The sequence below is a fragment of the Thamnophis elegans genome, chromosome 9 (genome assembly GCF_009769535.1).
Source record: "Thamnophis elegans isolate rThaEle1 chromosome 9, rThaEle1.pri, whole genome shotgun sequence".
NCBI classification, from domain to species: Eukaryota; Metazoa; Chordata; class Lepidosauria; order Squamata; family Colubridae; genus Thamnophis; species Thamnophis elegans.
In genome coordinates this window covers 24,221,642-24,247,026 of record NC_045549.1, presented here as the reverse complement: position 1 = coordinate 24,247,026, position 25,385 = coordinate 24,221,642, and the positions used below count along the sequence as shown (strand labels likewise).

The window sequence follows — 25,385 nt, the reverse complement described above, 5'->3', positions numbered from 1 at the left end:
AAGAGCCACACTTACAAATAGTCAACCTGTTTCTTTTATTTTATAATTTGGCCTCCTATATGCATCCTTAAGGTAAAAGTAAAGGTTCCTCTTGCACATATGTGTTAGTCATTCCCGACTCTAGGGGGCGGTGCTTATCTCCATTTCAAAGCCGAAGAGCAGCACTGTCCAAAGACATCTCCGTGATCATGTGGCCAGCATGACTAAATGCCGATGATGCACGGAATGCTGTTACCTTCCCACCAAAGGTGTTTCCTATTTTTCTACTTGCATTTTTACATTCTTTTGAACTGCTAGGTTGGCAGAAGCTGGGACAAGTAACAGAAGCTCACTCTGTTACTTGGTGCTAGGGATTCAAACAACCGAACTGCCAACATTTCTGATCGATAAGCTCAGCATCTTAGCCACTGAGCCACCACTTCCCTTTATGTATCCTTAATTTTTATTAATTGTACCCCTTCCTAAAAGCTTTCTTTCTCTCTACCTGCCCCCCTCCCCTTATTTATTTGTTGCTGCATTTGTGTTAATGCTTGTGAAAATTGTTATAAATTTGTTAACTGAGAAGCATTTATTTAAAGTGAAAGAATAATTAGACAGTGAACGTGACTGGGGAGCCCATTTTAAAGTCAGCTGTAGAAAATCTTGATCTATTTGACTGAGTTTTCACAAAGGAATATGCAATTTAGGTTACAAATGAAAGGAATTCATTTCATGACTCAAAATGAAAAATATTATAAAATCTCATTCCAGTTTTTAATGAAAAGATGGAAGTGTGCTGGTGTACCAAAGACATAATTAGTTATTGAGCAATAATTGGCTTTGCTATTATTTATATAGGTATCATCACTTGCAGAACATTTGTTATAAAACAACTATAATATTGCAAAAGATGTGAAGCCTCAAATTACACCTAATTTCTTAAGAGGTGTAATGCCCTCTTTTAGCTTACTCAGTGAGGCTATTATAAACTCATTCCCCGGCTATCAAGGTGGAATATTTCTTTACCATTAACTTTCAGTGTCCATAATACATTCTGACATCCATATGATAAGATGCTTTAAAGCACGACACTGGACTATTTATTTTTATAGCAGTGTGAAGTTCTGCGTTTTCTGGTTCAATTCTGCTGCACACACTACGTCCTGTACAAAGTATGCTACACCCTTCACCCTTACAGGCACCAAATGAAAGATTTCTTGTTGAGATGGAAGAGGACTAATAAAAACTCTGGAACTTATTTTTTAGGAGCTTTATGTGAATTATAAGGTAGAAGAAGCAACCAACTGTTGCCCTGTTGTGACTGTTATAATCAGCTGAGGATGCCTCGTTGGATATTTCCAGTCCAAGAGTAATGGGGTGTTATATAGTGATATCAGTCAGAGACTAAGAAGCAGAATAGCAGGTTTAAATTGAAACCGTCCGTTTAAGAAAAGACATGTGAAATTCTGTCTGAAATAATACATGGACTGAGAATGTATTCATTGAGCTTTCTGAGAAGTGATAAACCTATTTTGATCAGATTTTAGTTGCGCGAAAAATCTGGAATTATCAGTGAAAAGCCTCTTTAGTACCAAGTCTCTCTCTCTCTCTCTCTCTCTCTCTCTCTCTCTCTCTCTCTCTCTCTTTCTCTCTCTCTCTCTCTCTCTCTCCCTCTCCCTCTCCCTCCCTCCTTCCCTCCCTCCCTCTCTCTGTGAGTGTATTCAAAGGAACATAAATTTTTATATTTGAAATAAACCAATAATGTCACACATATATTCCCAATACACTTAGAGTCTATGTGTGTATTTTATCATGTCATTATGATCTTGGGACAGAAGAAAATTTACTTAAAAGAAATTGAGTATAAAGTACAGTATTGTATTGTATTGTATTGTATTGTATTGTATTGTATTGTATTGTATTGTATTGTATTATTTGTATGCTGCCCTTCTCCGGCAGGACTCAGGGCGGCGAACAATTCAAGGGGGGGGGGGAAAGGGAACATAAAAGACAAAATACAAATAATAAAAGTAGACAACAGTCGCACAGCCATACATGTCGAGGGGGGAGGGAACTCATCACCCCCAGGCCTGCCGGCAAAGCCAGGTTTTGACGGCTTTTCGGAAGGCCTGGAGAGAAGTGAGGGTCCGAATCCCTGCGGGGAGTTCATTCCAGAGGGCCGGAGCTGCCACAGAGAAGGCCCTCTCCCGGGTAATAGCCAGGTGGCATTGGCTGGTAGATGGCACCCGGAGGAGGCCAACCCTGTGAGATCGAATGGGTCTGTGGGAGGTAATTGGCAGCAGGAGGTCTCTCAAGTACCCAGATCCACTACCATGAAGGGCTTTATAAGTTACGACTAGCACCTTGAAGCGTATCCGGAGACTGATCGGTAACCAGTGCAGTATATCAATTCTGAAATAGTAGGTTGTTTAAGTTGTTGGAGTTAGCCTTTTTATAATATATATTTATACAATATAGCAAAGATTAGTATTTCCCAGCATTGTGTTCTCTAGATACTGTATTGTAGCATGAAAGATTTAGAATTGAAATCCCAGCATCTTGGAAAGCCATGGAAGGAAAGTTGCCATATAGTTGATTTTTCTTTAAAAGTATTTGTGTATTTTGTAATTGAAGAGCCGAGGTGGCGCAGTGGTTAGGGTGCAATACTGCAGGCCACTTCAGCTGACTGTTATCTGCAGTTCAGCGGTTCTAATCTCACCGGCTCAAGGTTGACTCAGTCTTCCATCATTCCGAGGTGGGTGAAATGAGGACCCAGACTGTGGGGGCGATATGCTGACTCTGTAAACCACTTAGAGAGGGCTGAAAGCCCTATGAAGCGGTATATAAGTCTAACTGCTATTGCTATTGTTTATGCTCTGAAAGAAATTATGTGGAAGCCTCTTTTTACTTCTAGATAAAGCAGGAATGATTTTTTCAAATTTCAGAAATAGAAAAAGAAAGAAGGAAAGAAAGAAAGAGAGAGAAAGAGAAATAGAGAAAGAAGGAAAAGCAGTTGCTTTAAGGAGATAACTCATAAAGATTAATACTTTTATTTCCCTTTTTCCAGAGTATGACATAACATTTAAGCCTGAACAATGAATGTCTTACAATCAATCAATCAATCAATTAATTAATCAATGCATATATAAATGATGGAATATACTATAAATAGTTTTAAAAGGATTTATAATTGCTTACAACTATGAGTTTAAATGAAACAATAGTTAATTTCGAACTTGGAACAAAGTACAGATTTGAAATGTGCAATAGAACATTTCCAGTTAACTCAGTGGAACAATATTCATTTGTCTTTGTTCCGTATTAAACTTGATGTGTTTTTACCAACAGCTTTAGTCTTGTTTTCCATCCAGAATAACTGGGGTTCTTGATCATGTTAGATGTCTGTCATCAAAATTGCATAAACTCTGTGACTTTTTGGAAACATTAACATCTGTTTTGGACATATTGGGAACATCTTTGCACTCGCCCCTTAGTTGAGATAAGAATTTGTTATTAGGAAACCTCCAACGGAGAGGTATAAATAGAAGTCTTATTATTTCTTTAAATAAACCCACTAAATAGCTTATAGGACAAAGCAGCTAATCTTTTAAATATTTCTTTCAATTACCATGTTCCAGTGAGTAGTCGGAAGACAAATACATCTGGCCTAAAAATAAAGCAGGCCTAAATGGTACCTCCCTCTATCTGCCTTAATTTTTTAAAAAGTTCTTGTCCAGGTTTTCTGTAAGCAATGACATCCTACATATTTGATGAGATCAATTAACAAATTTGGAATTCTTTTTTGCCAGCCTTTCAAGCATAACCCCAGGGAAAAAATCCAATTTGTTTTTTTCCTAATATTTTCCCTTGACTAAAAGTTATTAGATTTTTTTTAAAATGAAGAGGTGGTGGTGCTTCCTAACTCATGACTAATGATATTATATTAATAGGACAAACTATTCACAACATTTCTTCTGCATTAGATGGTCCTAAGGATATTGTACAATAATTTGCATGCTCCTTGTTTGGATATTAGTTATTGATTCATCTGTTCCAGTCTGTTAGTCTTTGTGTTGCTCTTCAAAATTTCTTGAAATGTTTAGTTAAAGATTTTACAGATTCTTCTTCAATTGCTTGCTCTATTCCTGTAGCCTTCTGACTTGGTAATAATTGAAATGATGTGCTTTTGCAATTGGAAAATATCTTCCAATGTGTCAAACTGGCAGCCCACGGGCTGGATGCGTCACGCACAGGCCATGCACACCCCAGCTCTGTGAAGGGGGGAAATGTTGCAATAGGTCACATGATGGCAATGTGATATCCTGAGTTTGACACCCATGTTCTAAGGTATCTTGAATGTTGACATCTCTACTATTCAGAATATTGTTCCATCTTAGTCTGATTTTTGATTGGTTACTCTTGATCATTAACAGCATATCAGTTTTAGGCTAAGTCTTTTGAATTCAGGGATCTTTTGGAATCGTCTACTATTTCTTAGCTTTCTTTATAGATGTTGTCAAAACAACTGCATCTTGTCTAACCTAATAGTTCTGTGAAATTCTTTGTTAAGATCATTCCTGGAGTACTTGTTTCCTTAAGTTTCACTTCTTTGGGGGGCAATTTCTTTTTTTTATAGTTTTAACAATTTTATTAGCTTATAAAATACAAAAATACAAAACCAAATAGTAGGGACCAAACAGGAGAGAAAGAGAAAAATGTAGAAAAGAAGGGAAAAAATTAAAAAAGGCGTAGATTTCCGACTCTCTCTGGTGCAGTAGAATAAGGCATTAACATGAGGTTGCGCAGTGGTTAGGGTGCAGTACTGCAGGCCACTTCAGCTGACTGTTATCTGCAGTTCAGCGGTTCAAATCTCACCAGGTTCAAGGTTGAATCAGCCTTCCATCCTTTTGAGGTGGGTGAAATGAGGACCCAGACTGTGGGGGCGATATGCTGACTCTGTAAACCGCTTAGAGAGGGCTGAAAGCCCTATGAAACCGTATATAAGTCTAACTGCTATTGCTATTGCTAACATCAACTTTTTGGCAATTTCCACCGTGTGTTTTAACATCCAGTTTGCTTTCTTCTGTTTTTCGACTGTGGTCATTTCTTTTCACATTCCTCCCTAACAATTGCTTTGATTATTTCACTCCATCATTCTCTATTTCCCTATGAATGAAGTGTAGGATATTAACGCTGTTTGTGATATTTTTCTTGAAAATGGTGACAATATTTGTATTTGTATTTGTGTTTATTTGTATGCCGCCCTTTTCCCTGGGGGGACTCAGGGCGGCTCACAATCCAAAGGAAGGGGGGAAAACAGACTTTTACATATAAGACAGTACATGATTAAAACGCAACATTCATACCATTCGGGCGGGTTACAATCTTTAGCCCCAGGCCTGACGGGATAGCCAGATTCTAAGGGCTGTGTGGAAGGTCTGGAGGGTGGTGAGGGTACGAAGCCCCACGGGGAGATATGCTCAAGACCATGTAATTAAGACTAGTCAGTTTTCTTCTATCCTCTATCTTAACTTGGAACTTGCACACAAGCAGTTCAGTTTATGTGCAGTCAATTTATAACGTATATCTATGTAGTTTTCTTGATAAAATGCAGGAGAAGTTTATCATAGGTTCTCCTAAGTGTTTTTTCGGTGAGGTTGATCTATCAGGTCAACCTGATCTACCCAATTATGGGACAGAACATATTGCTTCCACTTTTTCCTTTCAGCCCCAATCCAAGAGTCTTTGCAGGTAGTCGCTTTCGTGACAAACTAATTTTTTGTTGAATGTACTTTTACTGACATAGAAATAAAGGGAGCCTAGATCTATTTCAAGCTATTTAGTTTTCATCAGGTAGCCATACTCTTCTGGGATTCAAACCCAGGGTACTTTCATATTAGGTAGATGTATTAACCTCTAAGCCATAGGCTCTCCTTGCTTTGTCGGCTATACCAGGGGAGAAATTGTTTTTTTCTGGTGAGACCGGTCTACCAGAGCAATCTGGTCTACCCAATTATGGGATAGAGCATACTACTTCCACTTTTGCCTTTCAGCCTCAGTCCCGATACTGCCTAGGTTCTCCTATGCAGTGTGACATGATATTTTTGCTATTGTCACTAAATTGAACGATCATCACTAAATTACCATCTACAACCCCCCCTCCCCCTCATATATGACTGCAGTCAAATAAAGGCAGTCCAAAGGTGGTTTGCTCCTGGTTCATCCCGGTTCGGCTGAACTGGTAGTGGCGGTGGCAGTAGCCTCCGCCCACCCGCTCAGACGCTTCTGCGCATGCACACGAGCACAAGCAAACCAGTAATAAATTGGTTAGCAAACCACTCCCGAGGCAGTCCCTTGTTTTAAACAGGCAGTTAGAATAACCTTCATGCCTTAGATGACCTTCATGAGATTATATACCCTTACATACATTCCCAGCAATGCTTCCCTATGCCACGGTGAGGCTATAGGACTTGAGATGAGATAAGAGCTATAGGTGATATTGTGAAATATGCAGTCTGATCAGCTAATAGCTGCCTTTCTTAATCTGAGTTCCTAGGGATGATTTCAACTATATTTGGATTTCAAATATATTTGGAACTATATTAGGAATTAGTGCCTTTAGAGGCATTGAGGTTTTAGAAAGCTATCCTATTGGTAACATTGTCAGGCATATGCAATTATGCATTGAATTATTTCAGATATTATATAATGGCATTTTACTATAGTATATAAAATGCTATATATAATTGTACTATAAAATTATATAATTAATAATTTGTTGATGACATAAAGTTTTAGAAGGGCCCATTTGCTTCCTCAGGACATTTTATTGGCTGCTCACATTCAGCCAGATGTTTAGGCTGAATTTGATATTTTGTCCACTAATCAAATCCTTTCCAAGGAACTAAGAAAAGCAGATGTTGAGACACTGGAAGATTTTTTCCAATTGCAAAAGCACATCATTTCAATTATTACCAAGTCAGAAGGCTACAGAATTAGAGCAAGCAATTGAAGAAGAATTTATAAAATCTTTAACTAAACTTTTCCAGAAATTTTGAAGAGCAACACAGAGACTAACAGACTGGAACAATCAACAACTAATATCAAAAAAGGAGCATGCAAATATTCCAAATATTTTGGAATTATACTCAAGACACTTATTATTATTGGTACTACTTTGCTTTCTTTTGCCCATTCTATTTCTGCTTCTAGATCTTTCTATTTTGTGATTTTGTCCACTTCTTTCTCTTCTATTCAGTAGTGGGTTTCAATTTTTTTTAGAATCTCTTCTGTAGGTGTGACTTGCTTTTGGGAGTGGCTTGCCGGCCATGTGACTGGGTGGGAGTGGCTTGCCAGCCATGTGACTGGGTGGAAGTGGCTTGCCAGCCATGTGCCTGGGTGGGCGTGGCCAACTTGTAAAATGTGGTGGAACTCACTTAACAACACTCTTGCTTAGCAACCAAAATGTTGGCTCAGAAACTCTGGCATTTGAAGCATGCAAGTCTTAAAGCTGTCAAGTTACAAGACCCTTGCACCCCTAACCCTTTAGAAAAAAACCAGGGGTGTTCACACTTGACAGCTTTAAGACTTGTGGATTTCAACTCCCAGAATTCCTCCTTTCGCTCTTCATCTTGATGATGTGCGGACGGGTGGTGGGAGGGAGCTGGAACTGGTTCTAAATGTAGATTTATGGAACCTCTTCTATAGAAGAGGTTAGAACTGCCAGGAACCCACCCTTGCTTCTATTCTATTGTCATCAGATATTACAGATATTATTCAGATGTTTTTGTCTTTCTTATCAAAAGTTGTTAAGTCTTGAGTGTTGTGTCACAAAATCTTGTCTGTTTGACTTCTAAAGTTCCAGAACACTTTAGCTTTTTATTTGCTATTACTTTGTCTATTTTGTGATACCCCCACCAGTTCTTGCTTGCACAGAACTATTGTTTCTTGCAGATCTTCCAATGCATCATTGTTGCCGCTTTGTAATGCCACTGTTTGTAGTCTGTCTATACAATCTTTTTACAGTAGGTAATTATGGTAGGTGGTTCACTGTTTCATCAGCTTCTTTGCAGAACTGGCACTGCTGTCTGTTGCTGTCTTATTATTATAAAATACACAAAAATGTGAAATCACAGCTGCCAGTTCTTTAGCTGGTGTTGGCCTTCATATGCACTGAGTTCTTCTAAAGAACATAGGATGTCATAATGTATTGTCATAGCATGCATGCAGATCTAAACAGTGTGGCCTTTTATAATTTACAGATGAAAATTTTGTAAATGCGCATGTTTTGCAAATGCCATCCAAGATTTTTTGGTTTGGCACCCAGATAACATCACCAGCTTTAAGTTTCAATTTTCAGATATTTATACTTTGTGATGTTCTCCAATTCTTTGTCCTCTATTTTACTATCCCCTCGTATTGCTACATCAATGATTCCCACTTTCTTCTTCCCAACTACAGTTAAATTTGGTGTCTTTTTTTTTTTTTAAGATTTTATTGGTAAAAAGAAAATACAACATCCATAACTTGTAAAAAAACAATACAACTACATTTCGAGATATTCCCATACTATCAAATCATTATAAACATCAAAGGTTAGGTATCTTTCCTTCCCTCTTTTCTTCCCTCATTTCTTCTTTTCCATACCCTTTTCTTCCCTCCCCCCCTTACTTCCTTCTCCCCTGCCTTCCCTCCTTTCTTTTCTCCTTTCCTCCTTTCCTTCCCCCTCCTTTCCCTCCCTCGGTCCCCCCCTCCTTCTCACATACCTTTCCTCCTTCCCTGCCTCTTTCCCTCCTCCTTCCTTTTCTCTTAATCTCCCTCCTTTCCTCCCTCCTTCCTTCCTTCCTTTCAACTCTCCTTCTCTCTTTCTTTCCCTCCCTCTTTCCCTCTTTACTACCCTCTTCTCATCCCTCCCTCCTTCCTCCCCCAGTTTCTTCTCTTTCTTCTCTCCTTCTTCTCTTCCCACCTTCTTTCCCTTCTCTTCTTTCTCTTCCTCCTCTTTATCCTTCCCCCCTTCTTCTGCCTTTCCTATTCCTCTCCTTTCTGCACTAAGACTTTATCAGTTTTTGTTCAGAAATCCTCCAATGTTTTAATCTGCTCATTTTTTAACTTATTTTTCAGTTCTATCAATTTTTTATTACCGGCACATGTTAATTTTTACAGATGTTCCGGTGTCTCATTTTGGCAACTATGGTATGTTATTGTTTTTAACACATTACTTCATATTCACATTTTATTTACTGTATATTCAATAAGTTCCAATATTTAATTTGCATCACTACTGGCAGTCTTTTATATAACCAGCCAATGAATGATTTATTTTTTTGACTTGAAGTAAATTTGTGCCCCACAATTCCTGTAGTGAAGCTATAATCTATCAATATCACTAGGAGAATGCAATACATAGTGAATAGTCATGAGTTTTCTTGTTTTGGAGTTCAAACAATCAAATTTAGCTTGTGTTCAGTTAATAATTCTAGTAGTATATTATATCACAGGTGTTGATGCTTTGAAGCTGTTTCCCCTATACATTGTTTTTAGCATTTCTTTCATGCTTTGGATGTTTTCTGATGTTTATAATCTCATTTAAATGTTTCCATGTTTGATGTTATCCAACTGTTAAATGTCCAGATACTTGTAGATTTCATCCTGATAGCTCTAGAACAGTGATGGCGAAACTTTTTTGGCTAGCGTATCATAAGGGGGGGAGCGCAGAGGGGGTTGTGCCCAGGCATGCCACACCCATAAGGCAACATGCGACCCCCCCCCAGTGCGCATGCCCACATGAGAGGCACTCCCTCCATTTTTTGCATTCTTTTTTCACCCTCCCCAGGCTCTAGAGGCTTTATAGGAGTCTGGGGAGGGTGAAAAAAGCCTCCTCCCCCCCAGAGGCCCTCTGGAGGCTTCAGGGACCTTCAGGAGGCTTCCCTGAAGCCTCTGAAGGGCAAGAAACAACCCTATGAGCAAACCGGAAGTGACTTCCGGTTTGCTCGTATGGTCATTTTTAGTCGGTCTCTGAGGCCTCCGGAGGGCTTGAATCAACCCTAAAAAGAAACCGGAAGTCCGTTCCTGAACTTCCAGTTTGCCCATAGGGCTGGTTTTTTTTTGCACTCCAGGGGCTTCAGGGAAGCTCCTGAAGCCTCTGGACGGCCTCTATAAAGCCTCTGGAGCCTGGGGAGAGTGAAAAATGAGCCGAGGTGGCGCAGTGGGTAGAGTGCAGTACTGCAGGCTACTTCAGCTGACTGCTAGCTGCAGTTCGGCAGTTCAAATCTCACCGGCTCAAGGTTGACTCAGCCTTCCATCCTTCCGAGGTGGGTGAAATGAGCACCCAGATTGTTGGGGGCAATATGCTGACTCTGTAAACTGCTTAGAGAGGGCTGAAAGCCCCATGAAGCGGTATATAAGTCAAACTGCTATTGCTATTGCTAAAAATGCCTTTAAAAAAGGCTGGACTCAGCTGGCCAGCTGACAGGGCAATGCCTTGCGTGCCCTGACAAATGGCTCCGCGTGCCACCTGTGGAATGCATGCCATAGGTTCGCCATCCCGACTCTAGAAGATTTGACCTTTTGGCATTTCTATTCCATTTGTGATTTTACCCCAATTTATTGCTACTATAGCATATTTATCTAAACCGGATTCCACTGCTCTGTCTGTGCTAAGAAATCTTATGGTTTTTGTCAGTGACTGGATTTCAATTTCTGATTTTTTTAAATAAATCCTCACCTTTATTATTTAAATGTCTATGCCATCTGACTGTCAGAGATTCTGGCAGATTACAAATTATTTCAAATATTATAAACAAGATATTAAAAATGATAAGAAACCAAAAAGGTTGCAATATAACAAAACAGAAAGAAAAGAAAAGCAAGTTAAAAGGAGGCTTCAGTCACCCTGACCAAAAGCCTAGGCAGAGGCATTAACACACTTTTCTGACTAAAATGTGGAGTTTTAGGTCAAGTTTCTATTTTCAGTTTATCCCATCATTGTATGGATGATCTATTTGTTTAAAGATAGAGGGGATCTCCCTGGGTCAGGTATCAAGACTTGTCTTCTTCTCTGAACACGAAGCAGCCTCAATTCCAAAACCTTGGAATCCCCAACTGAATTTTTAAAGGAGCCGCTGGAAACAGCATGAGAGATGAACAATTTAGGGAATTTGTATGGAATTGTCTTTAATCTGTTTTGTTGACTATAATGCGGAGGAGGAGAGGTGTATGACAGTTGTAGAAATACTCTTCTCATTAGATATTTTAACATTTTATGAACTACAGCAAAGTAAATAAATTGAAAAAAATATTTATTAAAAGGGAGAAGGTAAAGAGTGCCTTGTGTCAAGGAAGGAACACAATGGCATTATAATGATACTGTTTAGATTGGAAATTTGTTTTGGAAGGAGTTGTATTAAGCATAAATGTTATAGTTGGCTTCTCACATGTTCTGAGGGTGATGTGTTGCTGTAGAATTCTAGCTTCAATGCAGCTTGCATAATCTCAGATATATTTGTTTAAAAAATATCTCCCCAGTCAATTAATTCTTATAAGTATAGATAATCTGGAAATAGTTATTCAATGTTTATCAATATGTGTTTTCTTTAAAAATGGGAAGATGCATTGCTGCTTCAAATATCTCTGGCATGCTAACTCATATATCAATGGAAATTCATTCTGCTTTATTATTTCGTGACAAATAATGGACTGAATCCTTAAAGGCTTTCAACCACTTATGAGTGGCATTGCTTTTTCTCTCTCCTGCTTGTGCATGCACGCGTTCTCTCTCTCTCTCTCTCTCTCTCTCTTTCTCTCTCTCTCTCTCTCTCTCTCTCTCTCGCAAAATATAAGACAAGGCCAAAGCTTAAATTAAAATCCTCAGGTTCTTATCTCCTTCCCACAGGAAAGCAAATCTGTGTTGAAAACCGTAAAATTAAGAGGAGAGGAAGGATAGCATAATTTAGCAAAAACCCATGCAGAAGATTCTGAGCTATATGACTGGAGGGATAGGTCAGACATTAAAATGATACTACTTGCTAATGCAAGTTCCTTAAGGTAGTGCTCTGGAAACAAGGGAAAGTATGCAAAGAAAAAGTAGCAGATTAAAAAAAATGTGGCATTTTTATAGTAACAATAAAACGTAGACTCCTGGTACTGTGTTTGAAATATGGTCTGTCATACAAATAATGTATGATTTAAATAATGTCAATGAAAAAATCTATTTTTAGTTTCCACTATTGTATGAGTGGGGCTTTAATGAGCAATATCTGCATTTTGGAATGAATTCTCTCTTTCCTTCCCAGAAGCCTATCCGACGTGAATGTATATTTGTGATTATTTCAAAGAATGCTGAAAGGGTTTTTACACAGTGTTTTCAAATTATACTGAGATTTTTTTTTCCTTGAGAGCAGAAAAGGGAGAATGAACCAAAGAACATGATTTAATAATGCAAATGAGTCTCAGACATTTTTCATGTTTTGCATAGATGTATGTATGAAAAAAAGAGGGGGGGATTACTGTGGTAACTCTAATACTTGAGCTTGAGGGGATTGTTGCACCCATCAACAGAATAGCTTGATGTCTTTCCATGCTTCAGAGAAGTCTTCCTTTACCTTGACTATTGAATTCCATTTTGTAGCAAAAGCATTGCTTCTCGTTTAGGAAGAAGAAAACACTATGCAGCTGATAACACCCCAATTGCCAAAAGCTAAATAGGGTCAGATCAGCTTTGTATTTGGATGTAAGACCTAGGGCTGCAGAGTAGAAGTTGGAAAGAATTTTTTTCACCATTAAAACTGCTAAGAACACTGCTTGTTGTGGTAGTTACTAAGAATCGAGCTCCATTTGAGAAAGTCTCTACCTAGCTATGATCCACAGATCTTTTTAGCACATTTTTATTAAATACTAGCCGTGCTTCATAACAAAACTATGTGATCAGGCTATGCAGGAGAAATTTGGTTCACAATCCATTGGCTCATTGGTAGTCGGTGATTGAAGCACATCGTTCCCACTGTCTTGAGTCCAGAAGCAGTTCCGTAGGTGGAAGGCATAGACATTTTAGTGAGGTACCGACATTTAGTACTGTAAGGAGCCCCAGACCGCTTCTGAGTGAAGGAGTGGAATGTCCGCCAGTTTGAATTGAGGTAAAGGAATGTGAGGCAACTGGTAGTTGGAACAGAGTTCTTTTCAGGTGGAGAGGAGTAGTAGAACTCCTTAGCATCAGAGCATGTTAATTACTATATCAGAAATACTAATGATCTGATGGTCATTTCAAAAAGTTCTTTCTTAGCGAGCATCTAGAAGCCAAGAGAGACATACATGCCAAATTTCAAGTTCGTAGGCTTTATGGTTCTGGACATTTCATGATGAGTGAGTGGTATTTGCCATGTGTGTGTGTGTGTGTGTGTGTGTGTGTGTGTGTGTGTGTGTGTGTGTGTAGCCAAATAAGTTGTTTGATCTTAGCAGTCTTCTGTGATTAAAGTATTGGTAGTATTAGACTGCAATACTATATTTACATGCTCACAAGTGATGTGTGTTTAGACGTATTTAGGCTGGACAGAATGTCTAAAACAGGAGCCTTTCAGACAGGGGTGTCACTCAAGGCCCGCAGGCTGAATCCGGTCCGCGGGGTGCTTAGATCTGGTTCACAGGGCTGCTCTGGAAACAGTGAGGGACTGGCCCACAGCGCCTATGCCAGTGAAAATGGAGCTCATGAGGGCCGCACACTGCCCTCCTGGGCTCTGTTTTCAGCTGTAACAGCCTCCTGCCGCCCTCTGCCAGCAAAAACGAAGGCCGGGCGGATCATGTGCAGCCCTCCCAGGCTCCATTTTCCCTGGCAGAGGGCTACAGGATGTTGAGCTGGCCATACCCACCCCAGCCACACCCACTCAGCTCCCAAGGACAAACACAACCCTGATGAGGCCCTCAATGAAATCAAGTTTGACACCCCTGCTTTAAGATCTTAATGTTTTAAAACCCTTTTGTTTAGAATAATAATTTAAAAAATTAGCTTGGTGTGCTGTGAAGGAAAGTCTTTGATACAATATTGCCTTTGTTTTCAAGAATATCTTTAATCCTTTTAGCAATCTTGTAAAGAATGAGAGGAGTGTATGGGTTGACTCTTAATATTTTATTTAGAAATATTTCCATGTGCCCAGTAGAATTCATCAAGGTTACATGAAGTTACAAAATATCCCCAGACTTCGGATAAATTAGAATTTTGTGGCCATATGTACCATGGTCATAAAGGTTTGTAGCAGATGCCATGATAAAACTACTTTTAATGGGTAATTTCTAATCTTTTATAATTATTACTCCATGTTAGTTCTACAATGCATTGTGGCTAGCCAAGTTTTTATATTATCCTACCTGATTTTTGCTGTCTGAAATGAGCAACAAAATGATGTGTCTGCTAATCTTTGGCTACTTATTATGCCGATGGTGGGGAGGACTAATATTTGATCAATGGCTATTGTTTTGAATTAGACAGGTATAATCTGCAAGCTGTGGTTGACTTCACCCATTGTCCTGAACTTAGCTTTGTTGGATTTTAGTTTCATTTGTTTTATATAACTAGTCATTGTATTATTCATGATAATGGCTGTCTGGGTAAATCCAGTTTTTGTGGCTTATTCGCCAAACCATTATTTAAATCTCCGCTTACTGTGAGAGTTAGCATATGTGAGTACAGGTAGTCCTCAATTTATAACAGTTCACTTAGTGACCATTTGAAGTTACAACGGCACTGAAAAAAGTGCATTGCGACCATTTTTCACAGTTATGACCATTACAGCATCCTATGGTCATGTGATTTACATTCAGATATTTGACGGCTAACTCATATTTCTGACAATTGCAGTGTCCCAGGGTCATGTGATCACTTTTTGTGACCTTCTGACAAGCAAAGTCAATGGGGGAAACAGATTTATTTAACAACCGTATTACTCATTTAACAATGATTAAACCAGTGTTTCTCAACCTTGGCGACTTTAAGTCCTGTGGACTTCAACTCCCAGAATTCCCCAGTCAGCTGTGCTGGCTGGGGGATTCTGGGAGTTGAAGTCCATAGGACTTAAAGTCGCCAAGGTTGAGAAACACTGGATTAAACAGTGATTTACTTAACAACTGTGGCAAAAAAATCGTAAAATTGGACAAAACTCATTTTAAAAATTTATCACTTAGCAACATAAATGTTGGGCCCAGTTGGGGTCGTAAGTTGAAGACTTCCTGTACTGATGTTTGTGAAAGAGAGTTAAATTGTCCCCAGTGTATCTTATTGTATGGATAAAAAATGAGGCAATTAAATATGCACTATTTTTATCGGGCCTATTGGTTTAAGAAAAAAGATGCAAAACCAAAAAAAATGCTACTCAAGCCTTTTGTTTTTGTTTGCAGTCCAACAAAGTCCCTGTGGTGCAACCTTCCCATGCAGTCCACCCTCTCACTCCACTCATCACCTACAGCGATGAACACTTTTCTCCAGGGACACATCCTTCACACCTCCCCTCAGACGTCAACACAAAACAAGGTGAGCTAATCCTTCCGTTTCTACAGCCTTTGTAAAGCTGCGAGGGGAAAATCTCTCACACGTTTTCTCTTGAGAGCCTCAGATGCTGAAAAGGATATTTTCATACTATGATGGTGAAGGTTCGTTCTCTGAGTTTGTAGGTTAGTTTCATTACCAGGCTAGGTAACATTTTCAGTGGAGTTTAGGGGATTTTCATGCTATTTCATCTTATAGTACTGGGGGTTCCGGCTTCTTCGCTCAGTGGTGCATTTTGGATACATGTGCGCTATGCGCACTTGTGCAGAAGTTAAAAATTGCTTCTGTGAATGTACAGAAGCAAAAAACAAGATGGTGCCGGCATAGGTGCTGCCATTAGAACAGGTTCGGGCGCATGTCTGGCCTAGTTACTACCTACTCAGCAGAACCGGTCTGAACCAATAGGAACCCACCCCTGTGGTGGATCCAGGTGCATAGGTTTTCCCTTTTTCCTGATTACCCCAATCCTTTTGTATTTGAAATGGGGCCAGAAATTCTAAAATATCTCTGAGTTGCTGGTTTTGAAACTTTGGATCCCATTAAAGGAAAATAGAGTGCCATTGTGGCATTTTGTTACTAGCCATATGATATCTTAAAGATTAAAATAAGCTTTCTTTAAAGGAATCCAAATTGCTTCCTTCTGACTTAATGTTACATTTACAGTACACGTGCTCCTCATTTAACTATTGGAAGTAGTAACTTGGTCACTGGGGTAGCTCAGCAGTTGAGACGCTGGGTTTGTTGGTTGGCAATCTGGCAGCCCAGGGTCAAGACCTGAGCGCCACATGATGGGGTGAGTTCCTGTCCTCGCCTCAGCTTCTGCTAACCTAGCAGTTCGAAAGCATGCAAATGCGAGTAGATAAATAGGTACCTATTCAGTGGGAAAGTAACAGTGCTCTGGATATCATGCTGGCCACATGACCACAGAATTGTCTTTGGACAGCGCTGATTCAGTGGCCTTGAAATGGAGATGAGCAGTGGCCCCCTATCGTCGGCAATAACTATCAGAGTAAAATCCTTTACTCCTTTACCTTTTTAAAAACGTGGTCCTTAACCAAAGTAGTTGCAAAATGAAATTCTGACTGTGCTTAGAGGATCATACCTCAGCTCTTTTTTTCTTTTTTCTTTGGCTTTAAAGACACAAAGATCATGAGGCAAGGATTGGTCACAAAGTTAATTCTTTTTTATCATTGTTGTAACTGCAAATGGACCCTAAATGAGGCAGTTGCTAAATGAGGACTGCCCGTATTTGATTCGATAGTTTTCATTCGCTCTCAGGCACTTTTGTAAGATTAGCTTGACCATATGCTTTTGAAAAAAAATTCCCTAATTTCTATTTTCTAATATATTTACATCAGTAAGTAGTCATTTGAATCATATCCAAAATTATATTTATATCAACTTCACATCTCTGTGGGTATCAGAATATGCCAACGGCCTATTGATGGCCAAAAACTTAATGGGTGTTTTTAGTCATCTTTGTGAAACATTATTATGAAACACTGTTGGCTAAAACGAGAGACCATGCAGTGATCAATAATGATTTGTTTATCTTACTTCTCTTGCTTTGCAAATCTCAGTCCAGGTGTAAAAGCTGGTTTCTCTGTTTAAGGTCATCTAATCATCGTGCTGAATCTTTGTAGATTTTATAATGTTTATAAAATAAAGTAGAACGAATGGTGCGGTGGCCTAGAAAAGGATATTTTCATATTATGATGGTGAAGGTTCGTTCTCTGAGTTTGTAGAGGTGGAGCTCTCGCCTCACAATCGGGAGCCTGTGAGTTCGATCCTAGGTAGAGGCAGGTATTTCTCTCTCTGGGCACGATGAGAATGTATCTGCTGAACAAAACTCCACATTGGCAACAGGAAGGGCATCCGGCCAGTAAACACTCAGCTCCATTCAGTTGCCCAGACTTCACCCCACAAGGGATTATGGGGTCATTAAATGAGGATGATGATAAAATAAAGTAGAACAGGCTGTTTTTTGCTCAATCCCACCCCCCAGGAGCACTCTATAACCTCCTAAAGTTTATGCATGCCATTCTTTTGACCTAAAATGGGCCTGTTTTTGCAAAAAAAGGCCATTTTTTATCGTTTTTGGGCCCGCACCCCCAGAAACACTCTACAAGCCTCCTAAAGACTATTCATGCCTTTTAAAAAAAAGGGGGGGGATTTTTGCAAATAATGGGCTGTTTTGGGAAGTCTGCAGAGTGCAAAACCTTTTTTTAAAAAAATTTGCTTCTTAAAACCTTGGTGCGTCTTATACTCCGGTGCATCTTATACTCTGAAAAATATGGTATCTGCTTCTCTTTCTCATTGATCAGGCATGGTGGATCTTGCTGAGTAAATCTAGTCACAAATGGTTCCCCTGCAGCAGCTGGCCTTCATTGGAGCAGCCTGCTGAGTTGGTAATGGAGGAAGTCCTTAGTGGCTTACACTGACTTCTCTATTCCATGGCAGTGAAAAGGCTTCTTAATTGTATTAACCAAATGCTAAAGCTCCTTGCAAACCACTTCCAGTTCATTCCCCTGATGGTGCTTGTGGTTGGGGAGTCCTCTGTTCTGCAAACCCTCTAATCACAGCACGGGCATTTGTGGCCAGAGTTCCTTTTATGATCAAGAAGAAGATGATGCTAATGGGAGAAAGGAGAAGGATATAATCATAGAAGAAAGAAAAAGTTTAGTTTCTACCATCTAGACCTTCAATTCCCTTAGATTACTGGAAGACCCTGTTCACAAATAATTAGAGCCATCAGTATTGGATTATTCTCTAATCAAGAAACTATATTTTTGTAAAATCAAAATGATTGAGGTCAGAAACCATACTCAACCAAGAATTCTCAAGGTTTACCATTACCTCTCAAATGAAAAAACAAATATGTGCGTCTTCCCATGAAAAAAAAATGTAATGATTCTGGTGGCTGGCTTAGGCAAGAAATAAATATTCCACTTATTTTTAATAATTACATTTTAATCTCTGTGTCAGGTAAAACAATAATAGATTCCTGCAACTTTAAAAATTAAAACATTTATTAAAAGTGAAGAAGCTAGAATGAATCATCACATATTTTTAAATGAAAAAAAATGATTTTATTTCTGCACATTTTCTGAAAAAGTAGAAATTATTTTCAAGACAATCGATCTTTTTTTTCTCATTCCTCATATACTTTTCATTTATACCTCATGCTCTTTATAGCAACAACCAAAGAAAACCCTAACTTGCATAAATAGCATGTTGTAAATGGAATCTTTGTGGTCATAGCTTTCTCACTTTAGTCCCTTCACATTTATCTGTTGCTCTCATTTTGTACACTGATCCCAAGAAAAGACATTTTGGGGATATGAGAGTTTTGTCCATTTCAACTGCATTAAAATCCATAAAAACACAGTACTTTGATCAAGGCAAATTAAGAAGTTTCCATCAATGATTTTAATATAATTATGGATTTTATCAGGCATTTCAAAAGATATTCTATTAGTTGAAGAATATAATTTTGTTCATAGAACTCTTCTATCCTTGTTAAGAAAAGGAACAATTCATAAGTGTAATAGAATTTACAGATTTGAGCTCAACTAATATGCCCAGAGTGACTTTGAACGTGATTGTGACCCCTCTCAGAGTTACTGGCATCTCCCTGTGGTCATGTCCAGGGATGGAATTCCGCTGGTTCGCGCCAGTTTGGATGAACCAAGATGTTAATTTTTGGTGAACTGGTAGTCCCAACGACCGGCTGGCCCCACCCTGTCCCTACACTCCCAGGAGTCCCCATGCGTCCCATTCTTGGTCTTAGGTAAGCGCAGGTCCATGAGGGGTGGTGTAGTGCACCTCCATGCAGCCCATTTTTTGTTCCCAGGGGGGTGCACTTCCTGGACATGCCCACCACGCCCGTGCCCACCCCAGCCGATCATTAGGGCAGAGAACCGATTGCTAAATTAGTTGATTCCCCGCACTGGTCATGTCAATTCGAGGACTCCTATGCTAAGCCAAAACAAAGCTGTGGTTTAGTTGTGGTTTAGTGCGATGCATAAAACTAGCCTTCATCTAATGTGCATGAAAATAGTGAGAGGTGTTTCACTTCTCAGCATGATGAAGTAAAGTAGAAGAACTGAAATAGACATACAGTATTATTTCAAGTTATTCACATATCCAAAGCTATACAATTTTCTGGCTCTTTTTCTTAAACATTTGAGATTGTTTTAGCTATTACCTCTTGGTAACTTAGACTAGTATTGTGCTGAAAACTCAAAGTAGATAGGAGCAGTATCACATGTTGTCTTATCTTGGCTGATAATGTGAAACTAAAGCATATGCATGCATACAATCCTCCAAGCAGTTATGATCTTTAATCATATTATTTCCTGGCACATGAAGGAGTGCTTTCATTTAGCTCTATTGCCTGGAGATGCCTAGAGTGAGAATTGGTAGGTGCAGTAGAAAAATACTATGGAACAGATAATTTGTCTATGTGACTTCAATAGTATCTGTGCTTAATATGTAATATTCTGTCCATATGCCAAATTTATTTAAAGTAACTTTATATTGTGAGCCGCCCAGAGTCCTTCGGGACTGGGCGGCATACAAGACAAATAAATAAATAAAATAAATAAATATATATTGAGATTCCAAGGAAAATAATAATATGTGTTGCTTGTAGGAGATTTATAAAAGGTGAAGGAGATTTATAAATGTAGCAAAATAAAATTCACAGTTAACATGATGAATGTATTGTTCCTTGCTACTTTGCATAGGTGTGAGTATGAGCTTAGCTAGTAAGTGCAGACAAGTAATTTTGAACATTTCCTGTATAGCGCGAATTAATGGCTGGTAAAGTGAATCGGATGATTATATAAGGCAGCTGCAAGAAGACTGGAGTTCTCAATAATTGCAATTTCTGAATTGAATTTTATGCTATTGCTGGTCCTTCTAAATCAGGGGTGTCAAACTCGATTTTATTGAGGGCCACATTAGGGTTGTGTTTGATCTCAGGGGGCCAGGGTGTTCGTGGACAGGGTGGGCATGGCCAGCTCAATGTAACTAATGCTGTGGACACCTGTGGTGGCCCGAGCACTCTGCCAGAAAAAATGGACTTCCAAATTCTGTTTCCAGCTGCAATGGCCTCCTGCAACCCTTTGCCAGCAAAAACAGATTGTAATGGCTGTGCATGGCCCTCTCAAACTCCGTTTTCATTGGCAGAGGCATTGCGAGCTGGTCCTTTGCTGCTTCCAGGGAGGCCCCATGGGCCAGATCTAAGCACCCCGTGGGCTGCATCCAGTCCGTGGCCCTGAGTTTGACACCCCTGTTCTAAACCATCTGATCACTTTTCCCTCTTATCATTTGTCCCTATAATGGAGGACTTAGATATAAAATAAGACACTTATTTATTTTGCTTCTTCCTTAATGCACTAAATCCATCAATACCTTTTTGGTCTTTCTGAACATCATATCTCCTTGGAATATGAGATTTAGATGGAGCGTGAAGACCATAGGGCTCATCTGGGATTCGGATTACTTTTAATCCTTAAGGTGATTTTTAGAATTTGTAGAGTGGGTTTTTTTTACATTTTTGAGAGTGTGAATTGATGGATCATTTCCAGTGAGCCCTCCTTACTCTGTTCCAAAAATATTAACTATTACAAGAGTGACTTTGGCACCCAAGAGTCAACATGATGAGAAGCTTAGCCAGAGCTGAAGTGAGATTCAGAAGGTAAATGAATCATATCAAGTATGACCATTGCAGGCCTGAAAATGATTTTTAATTAACCACTGATCCTCAGTGGTAGCAAGTTCATAAAAGCTGTACATCTCAAGGGAACCATATAAAATGTATAAGCAGCAATTTACAAAATCTAATAAGTCTTCTTGAAACTGCTGCTTTCATTCACACACACCCCCAGTCTCTTCTTATATATTTAGCTGTTCAAAATGATTTTTCAAGGCTTAAATCTATTAAAGTCACACAAACTCTAATACTTTTATCACTTGTGTATCATATAACTTCTTCCTTTTTTTTCTTTTTAAATCAGAGAGAAAATCAATCAAGAAATGTAAAAACTACGAGTCTTATAGCATAAGCTTTTCTGGGCCAGACCCTACTCCATCAGATACATGAAGCAGTCACCTAATGGGTAGGTATATATATCCTAGTACAGAGAGAAGGAAATTGATATCTATAGGGAGAAGAGTAGGGGGAGAGGCCCAATGGTCAAGCAATGAAAGAGGGGGTGGGAGGTGTGATCACAATGCCATGCAGAGCGCAACTGATTACTCAATGCAATCCAATTTTACACAAACTTATGAAGAAAAGGCATATTTAAAAAAAAAACCTGGAGTCTTACATAAAGACCTACTTTTCTGCAAGATTGCATCGGGCAACATTTCCAGTCAATGGAATCCATTTATATTTTGCTTATGTATTTTTCAACAGAAAATAGAAGGATCTGTTAAAAAGTTACTGCATAACATTGCTCACTTGCCTCTCAACCGGTTCATTAATGTTAGATTTTAATGCTGAGTGCAGTAAAAATGCTGCAAAAGTTTCCCCTTGAAAGAACTAACTGAAAGAACTAATAAAATGATTGCCATATTTAATGGTTTAATAAGCATTTTAGTTCCTACTTCCAAGTGCCGTTCCTCTTTTGAAGATAGATTGATGGCATCTTCACCTGCACTCCCTCAGTAAATATGCCCTGAAAGCAACTCTACTTTCCAAGCAACACAGCAGAAAAAAAAGCGTGATGTAGTAACATCATCTTAAAGTATCATGTGTCTCTACCATAGCACACTGAAAAGCCTGCTGTTGTCTGCAACCAGATCCTACAATATAACTGTCTTTTCTCCATTTTTGGTCATAAACATATTTCTCCAGGAATTGCATCAGGAATTCTTAAAACTCAAATTTGAGAAGGTAAAGGTCAAAAATAGATTGTCAGGGTCTCTCTAAGTGCCCAAGGTATATCTTCTAAAGGACCATCCATACAGGATAATAGCATATTGCTTGCTGCCATTGATAGCTCTTCGGTGACACTATTTTGTGCATCCTGGAAGATGGTCATTGATCCTCCCAACCTTAAATGAATACTTGTCCTTCCTTAGAATCTATAGCCAAGTCTGAAAGAGGATATAACACTAATGGGCTACCTAAAGTAAGTCAAATTGTGATGCCACTTCTGATCCATCCTACCTCAATAAACACCATCAGCCATAATATTGAGAATCCATTCATCTGTCCATTATGCTCTTCTACAATAAACAAAACTAAGGTTTTCCTAATTCAGGAAGGTAAATTAAATTGGAAGCTGCTCAATTTGGTATTCCTGATGAAGCTATTGCTCTCTTACACGGTTTTGTAGTGTTCATGTGCTATGCCTATTTGTAATCTACTAGTGAGCCCACTAGTCACAGACGAGTCACACTCATTCTGATTTGTGTTCTGCATAATATTGTGGTGCATCTACTATCTTGTGCAGTGCTTGACCTTTTGGCTTTGGCTTTGGACACCTCCTTCTCTTTGTACCTAGGGTATATGCATACACATTTACCTACTGAGGTGACTATGTATTTGGTTTAGGAAAACGTACGTCACAAAAAATTGATAGATACTAAGGTGCCAGTTAGCTTTTTGACTATTAAATCATATTGGGTTGAGGAACTGCAATCCTCATTTAGGAAAGCTAACCAAATTTGTCACACAATTATAGAAATGGCTAATATACTATCTAGTTTCATTCGTTTAATTTAATCCCAAATGATAGTATCTAGGAAACTGATTGTTTCACTGGATGAAGTGCTGGCTTTGTTCTCATAAAAGATGCCATTTTGGTGTTCAATACCTTCAATGTTCCTGAAGAGATAGAGTTGGATCCTGCCTAAGTAAGTTACCTGAGATCAATATAAGCTACTTGAGATCAGTACAAAGTTAATTGAGTACCATTGATTTATCTGTTCTAAAGGGTCTGTCTCCAAAAAAGAAAAAAAAAGATTTGCAATCCTATTATTTATCCTCTAGGTTGGATGAAATTCTCTAGTTTAAATTTTGCCTATGACACTAGTTGTGGAATAACAATCTGGAAGATACAAAGCTAGAGTAGACAAAATTAGTCTATGTCATGCACTATTGGGGGGAAAAGATCTACTTATACTGCAAATTCAATCTTTCTTTTCATAGGTTTTTAGATTAAATGGCTCTATTTCTTGATTTATCATGGTTTTTTTTTTAATGCCACCTATCTCTCCTACAAAGGGACCTTAGGTGGTTTACAGGTTATTTTTATATTCTTTAGGCTAAAATGATCATTTACATTCTGTACTTTTTAACAGGCATGAATCGGCATCCTCCAGGTCCTGATATTTCCACCTTTTATCCCTTATCGCCTGGCAGTGTTGGGCAGATAACCCCACCACTTGGCTGGTAAGAGCTTCCTGCTACTTCCGAGTCACACTCATGCATTATGTGTTATGTACATTCAATGTGTTATGTATATCCAATAGGGACGCAGTGGCTCAATGGCTAAGACACTAGCACCGCATAATGGAGTGAGCTCCCGTTACTTGTGCCAGCTTCTGCCAACTTAGCAGTTTGAAACCATGTAAAAATACAAGTAGAAAAATAGGGACCACCTTTGGGAGGAAGGTATCAGCATTCAGTGCATTTAGTCATGCCGGCCAAATGACCACCGAGGCGTCTTCTGACAGCACAGGCTCTTCAGCTTTGAAACAGAGATGAGCACCACTTCCTAGAGTCGTAAACGACTAGCACATACTGCATGTGCAAGGGGAACCTTTACCTTTTTGCATGCAAGTTTATTGACTTGACTCATTTTAAAACAATTATAAGGTTTCCATTATTAAATAACAAAATCTAATTATTTATAAAATGAATGGAAATGTAGTTGGCTTTGCAGAGCAACCGATTGAGAGTAAACTGGACTCTAGAAACGGTATGGTGTTCCTTAATGAAATCCACTGCACAATTCACAAACTCTATGACTTGAATAGTTGGGAGCCCAATAATATGTGTTAGGTAAGATAATTTATTTGTAAAATTCATAAGTACCACTGAATACATTCAGAGTGCCACATTACCACTAAATAACCATGATTCATATGTTCATTTTGCACTAATTTATCTTCAATGTAACAAGTGTTTCAAATTTGTAAAATTCTTCAAGGCAATCTCTCCTTTATGAAGGAGGAATGCCCAATTTAATATATTAAATGTGTTCTTTGTTTAGTCAAAGCTGAAAAATAGCAATTGAGTGAATTGAATTAACCTTTCATGAAATTTCTTCCAAGTAGTCAATCAGGTGCAGTATTGCTTAGCAAAAATGTATCTGACATAAACAAATAGGGTAGGGATGGGGATTGTAGTAATCCAAATTTTTGTAATTTTTACATAATAATATTAAGGATGCTAATGATCTATCTCTATGCCTTTTTTGAGAATTTATTTTGGGAGTGATTCATCATTGTGGCACAGCTGGTACATTATGGCTCCTTTTATACTAAGGAAGGATTTTTTGGAATGTGTGAATAGATTCGGTCCCAACTTTTAAATTTTAACAATTGTCTGTGTCTTTCTCCATACATTTTTTCAAAGATGAATCTGAATTAAAAATACTGGTAATATGAATAGTGTACAGCAAATAATTCTCTTATGTTTCTGCTTATTGCTGTACTGTATGATTGATATTTGAATTGTGTGTGCATAATTGTGTACATGTGCAATGGTCTAACCTACCGTGTATGCATAGAAGTTGATTTAAGCGTGAAGAGTGCCATGGTGAGAATAAGAAAGGGCCAGCAGCTTTAAAATGCCAGTTTCTTAAATCTGTCAATCAATAGCTCTGCTTGAATAGAATTGACTGTACTCTTTCAAGGA

At 38.7% G+C, this 25,385-nt stretch overlaps 1 protein-coding gene across 3 annotated transcripts in view; it reads left to right on the top strand.

The window, feature by feature from the left end:
• LEF1 (lymphoid enhancer binding factor 1) overlaps positions 1-25,385 on the top strand; it is a 116,429-nt gene that overhangs the window by 51,315 nt on the left and 39,729 nt on the right. For all 3 annotated transcript variants that reach the window (XM_032224231.1, XM_032224232.1, XM_032224230.1), the window contains exons 4-5: positions 15,361-15,493; positions 23,825-23,915. In XM_032224231.1, coding sequence (XP_032080122.1) covers positions 15,361-15,493; positions 23,825-23,915 — 224 coding nt within the window. The remainder of the gene's footprint in view (positions 1-15,360; positions 15,494-23,824; positions 23,916-25,385) is intronic.